This window comes from Haliotis cracherodii, unplaced genomic scaffold (genome assembly GCF_022045235.1).
Source record: "Haliotis cracherodii isolate W230 unplaced genomic scaffold, xgHalCrac1.p SCAF_14, whole genome shotgun sequence".
Lineage (NCBI taxonomy): Eukaryota > Metazoa > Mollusca > Gastropoda > Lepetellida > Haliotidae > Haliotis > Haliotis cracherodii.
In genome coordinates this window covers 7,661,959-7,667,710 of record NW_027266269.1, presented here as the reverse complement: position 1 = coordinate 7,667,710, position 5,752 = coordinate 7,661,959, and the positions used below count along the sequence as shown (strand labels likewise).

Here is a 5,752-nt window from a genome sequence, read left to right as displayed (position 1 = left end):
CGATGGACAAATGGAAGCCAGGACTTGAATTATCAACTGATTGGTAATAGGTAATGGCCAATGGACAAAAATGTGATAGCGATGGACAAATGGAAGCCGACACTTAACAGTTAATTGACGACGGGTGCTATAAGGGTACTTCAAAATCTATTATATTGGACACTGTAACTATCCAAAGGAGGCAAATTAAACGTCTCCTCAGTTTCAATCTATCTCCCTTGTGAAATGTTATCGTGCAGATTGGAAATGTGTTATTTATGTGAGAACCCAAAATTGAAGTGGTCGTGGTCGTGGCGGTCATGGGCGACGTAGGTATTTTAAAGAGACAAAGAGACACGACTTACTCATATACATACACACACTGAACCAGGATATTGACAGTCGCACTGATTACCATCTTGAGGTGCATGTTTTAATGTAAGAGTAGCCTCCCTTACACGACACCTGCATCTTCCACAGCTGCTTTCAAGATAAAATACAAGTTTTGTAAAGGAGAAGGAAAATTTCTGATGATGATCACATTAAAATATTCATTAATAAAATCATACGATCAACATGGCACTAACAGCTTGTGTTACTTATATGAATTACTCTTACACGTTGATGTTGAGGTTGTTAATTGCAACACGTTTTTACATTTTTTTGGTTAGCCACCAGTTGTTTACAGCAACGTATAGAATAGGTCAAAGATAACGTTATCTGACTTCTATTTCAAATTTCTAGTTTATACTTGCGTCAGTCCTATCTGGAGACCCTTGGATCATAAGTTAAGGCAAGGACCAAAGCAATCATGGACGTTTTCAAAGTTTGCTTCTTTTGTCTTTTCTGCGATGTCCAAATTATTCCCTTTGCAACTACTAGTGCTGACATCAGTGACGTGATGAGTCACGTGACAGTGCTGCAAGACATGTTGTCAACTGTCCAGTCTCAGCTGCAGTTAACCCAAGCTGACCAGAAGTCCACCTCAGATGAGTTAAGAGCAGTTAAATCAGAACTCAGGATAGCGGAGGACACAATTCATAACATGACAATTCAGATCCAAGACATGCTGGCAGAACAGAATGCATCTTTGGCAGAACAGAGATGTACCCTGGATGAACTTACTGCTGTGAAGGTAAAGCTGAATACAACCGAAGGCTATCTAAATACTGTACAAACACACGTGAAGGACCTGCAAGTGGAACTTAATAAAACAACCAACGACTGTGAGGCTCTGAAGTCTCAACTTGGGGCTAGCCACGACAGTCAGGTGAGGCTGGAGACTGAGTTCAACCTTCTCCATACTGATCTCAAGAATGTAGAAGGCGATCTAGCCGTAACCAAATATTTGAGTTCACAACAAACCACACATATCGACAATATGAAGACAGACTTGCATAACCTTCAAACTGACATGGCTAATGTAAAGAGTTTCAATGTTGATCCCCTGTTGTCCCACGTCAACACCACCCTACTGGATGCAATATCTGCCGATGTGAAGTCAACCAAGGATGAACTTAATATCTTTGAATCGAAACTCCACAAGGCTTCTAATGACGTGTTGTTAACAAATTCAGATCTTTTAAAATTGGCATCAAATGTGACAGATTTTAAAGCAAATATATCTTCAGAAGTAACAGGGATCAAGACTTCTCTTCTGCTGGGAGAAAGAAACTGCAAAACAATGCTTAAGGACTTCAACCTGAAGTTCAACTCCACTTCAGGTGCTTTGGGAAACATGGAAGAGGCAGTTGAGGCCATGGAGATTGGGTTTTCGTCATCACGATATGCTATCAATGACCTTAACCAAACACTGACGTCCTTCATGCACAGCGTATCAAACTTGACAAGTACGTATGTATGTCGCTGAAACCCTTACAGGTTATACGTAATACAACCACTCGGCGTTATTATCTTTTTACTGACCCGTGAAGATCCGGGTTAGAACAGGCCTCCAGCAACCCATGCTTGCCTTAAAAGGCGATGGTGATTGTCGTAAGGGGCGACTAACAAAATCGCGTGGTCGGGCTCGCTGACTTGGTTCAAGCATGTCATCGATCCCAATTGCATGGATCGATGCTCATGATATCAATAACTGGATTGTCTGCTATAGACTCGATTATTTAGAGACCGTCGTTATATAGCTGGAATATTGCTGAGTGGGGCATAAGACAACCAGCCAACCACTCAACCAACCAAACTCTTTTTACGACTATGTTGAACATATGGAGTCAGTATGTATTTCACTTGCAGCAAACTTTCACACATATCACAAGCGACGACCACCACGAGTCGAACGGCCGTGATGAGTAAACGCTGTAACCCACATTCAAATTGACAATTACATTTGACAAAGACAGTGGCCTTACAGTGACTGATCGTTTTTGCATCACAGAACAAATGACAATTTTTATGTCACATAAGACAATATTTATACTTATATTTATCAAATTGTTTTCCAATTAGCTTTGTTTATATTTAATACCTCAGAAGGCAACATTGCAACTATATCACAGCAGCGGGTAAACATTCGAGCATTGACCAGACAGACCAGTTATTAATATTATGAACTTCGCTCCTGAGTTAGAACTTAGGTCCAATACGCACACACAGTGCAATGTTCGTTTATCCTACTGGGATAGGTCGTTGGTTCGAATCCTAGATTAGTCCCCATGTTACTGCCAACATCATACCTAGTGGGTTCTTCCTTGTTCATCCTTAAACTGTAAAACTGTGACGTTACTTGAGACCTGTTCAAGGCAAAGTTAAAGCTTCACTCCATCACTCGCTCATACTGCTATGTTTGTTTATCGTCCAGGATCAGGTGCAAGAAACATTGCCTTTGAAGTCCGGCTGCAGAAGGAAGTCCATTCTGTACAAATGGGCGGAAAGCTGATTTTTGATACGTTAATGTACAACAATGGAGGTGGATTTGAAGCTTCCTCCGGTATATTTACAGCGCCAGTGTCTGGATCCTACATATTCTGGGCTCAGATTATGCTGGATCAAGTGGAATCATATCTGGAAATATTCCTAGTCCAGAATGGCCATACCAAAGGTAAAGGGTATGCTGAAACATCGAAAGAGACGGTATATGGTGTTGTTTCCATAACGACAGTCATGTATCTCAACACAGGGGATGAAGTTTGGTTTGAAAAGTGGAAAGGATCACAGAACATTTATGGAAGCCTTTATTCCGGATTCGGAGCTGCTCTTATTTCCTCTTGAATTAATGTTAAATCAAATTAATAATAACTGACGATTCGATTTAAAGGTTTGTTGTTAATTAGTGTGGCTTGGGCTAAAGTGTCATGCCTTTTCAAAAAAGACCAATGTCATATCTGTCTTGAAAACCTAAATGTTGGCTGGTCAGGCTTTCTTCATATAACTCATTGCTACATTATCCTTTTGTAATTATTTATAAACATCAAGAGGTTCAATATGTAAGACAAGACATTTCCCCAAGTGAATGGAGGCTCCATTGGGGATTTCTCACGTGACATTTGTTAATAGAAAAATATCCATCAGCATTAGGTTTTAAAATTAGAAATAATACAGGTTTTCAATAACTGTTGAAATTTCTAAATTGAAGACAGTGGTGTGGTAATAACGCAGTACCCAATTTCATGACACAAGCTTGGTATCCTGCGATTTTTATACAGTAAACATATACCTGGAAAATAAGTTGTGTTTGAGGGGGGTCGAACTCATAAACAACATGATTGAAAATCTACGCTGTGTAATGGGAACTATTACATAAGACACTGAGACTTATGTCCCCTTCCCCCAACGGAGGTTAACGTCAGTCATATGCATATGTGAGCACGTGTCTTGGAGTAAGTGACGAAACGGGTGGTCATTGTCTTCATGACCTTAAATGCAACAGAATTATGTACTGACAAAATGAAGACAAGTGAGGTTCTCAAGAGGATGGATAATTGAAGGAGAATGTTATGGAAGACGGATGGTTTTCGTAATGAGTATGTATTGACACAGGTCGGCAGAGTCGATTGTTTTATAGGCCTAGTCCCATACTGATTTCAGATAAAATAATGTTCAATTAATGTCACCATTAACTTTTCGAGGGTGTATGGTATTTCTTCATTTTTTTGTGCAAATTATTTTATTTGATTTGAGGGTGCATGATTACAGTATATTAAGGTCTTTTTGCACAATTTATCCCCTTTTGTCATCAAGGAAATACATAGCTTCTGGTTCTATACATTGTGTTCGGCTACTTTCAGGATGTCACACAGGCTATGTAGATCACCAAGATATAACGCATCAGTTTGTAGATTAATGTTGAAGTTCAGTGTGCCCGGTGTAGCTTCAGAATGATCACACAAACTGGCTGACACTTGTGTGAGCGGTCAAGTATATAAATGGGTTTTTTTTGCCACTTCCAGGAATATTTATTTATATTGCAGCTGCCTGAATATCAAATCGTGGCAGATAAAATACCTTTCTTCCAATCCTTGCACATATCCGAATGTCTGTGTGTCTGTACGCCCGTGTATAATCATATTGTTTGTTTGTATCATATTGATATAACTGTTCATGTTAAAAGCGGCGTTAAACCCAACTCACTCACTCACTCACTCATTATACATTCAGTAATTTTACTCAGAAGGGGGAATTGTTTTTTAAAAATCATGCATGAAATTAGGGCAATTTCTTCTGAAAGTGCATACCTTATATTTTGAGTTACATTAATTATTCATATTTCATAGTTAATGGTGTGACTTTAGTTGTACACAGGTGTGTGTGTGTGTGTGTGTGTGTGTGTGTGTGTGTGTGTGTGTGTGTGTGATTGATTAGATTTACTTTCAAATACATCGTATGGCTTTGTTTTGCTATCATTTTGTCTTTATCTTATTTCAAGTATTTAAACACTGAAACATGAATTCATTTATGTTCTGTCATATAATTGGTTACAACATTGTGTTCACAATATTTTGAGACTAAAAAGCTGTGAATAAGGTAAATGTTCACTTCAAATATCACACTTTGATACTTTTCAAATGAAAACAATTCCATCTTTGGATTTCTGTCTATTTTATTCTGTTTCATGAGTATTTCATGTTCCAATTGTCTTTTCGTGTCAATTCATGTCAATTCATGTCAATTCATGTGAGGTCATTTCATTTTATGTCTTTTCATTTCATGATTGACTGCAATTAAAGCAAAAATACATATACTCTAGATTGTAAATACAAATATACTACACTCAAAAACATTTCTTTGCAAAAGGATATTGATTTTAGGACACATTAGGAAATTTATGGTAATTACAAAATGTTATTTACCAGAAGCAATGTAATTAATTCAAATACATAATATCACAATTATACATCAAAAACTAAAGATATTAGTAAAATTACTGTTGTATTTACCTAGTTGCTGACCACTTTTATCATCAAAGTTACATCATGTGGCTACCTAGCCAGCTGTCATGTGGCTCTGTGCATGCCCTACATGCCTTGATTACATGCATCTATAAATAGACTAGTGTACAGCACACCCTATTGGGCTTAAGAAAAATGAAAATAGTCTCCCTTGATACCCAACTGAAGCATCATAAAATGAAGACATCTTTAAGTGTATAACCTTAACAGTAAACACATTTCCAAACTGTGACACCCAGTGAGGTATGAGAAAATGTTAGTTTTGACCGTTGAATTGATAATATTATGGAAGGCAACAGTTTTCGGGGTAAGGATAACTATATGACGGGACATAGTAATTAGTGTAGTGTTTTCTTGGCTGTTTCTTG

At 38.0% G+C, this 5,752-nt stretch overlaps 1 protein-coding gene across 1 annotated transcript; it reads left to right on the top strand.

Annotated features, from left to right (window-relative positions):
• Positions 1 to 770: 770 nt before the first annotated feature.
• On the top strand, positions 771 to 4,931 carry LOC139460494 (testis-specific gene 10 protein-like). Its single transcript, XM_071241973.1, has 2 exons — positions 771 to 1,829; positions 2,798 to 4,931. The coding sequence occupies exons 1-2, from the start codon at positions 791 to 793 to the stop codon at positions 3,205 to 3,207; spliced, it is 1,449 nt and encodes a 482-aa protein (XP_071098074.1). The 5' UTR covers positions 771 to 790; the 3' UTR covers positions 3,208 to 4,931.
• The last annotated feature ends 821 nt before the right edge of the window (positions 4,932 to 5,752 follow it).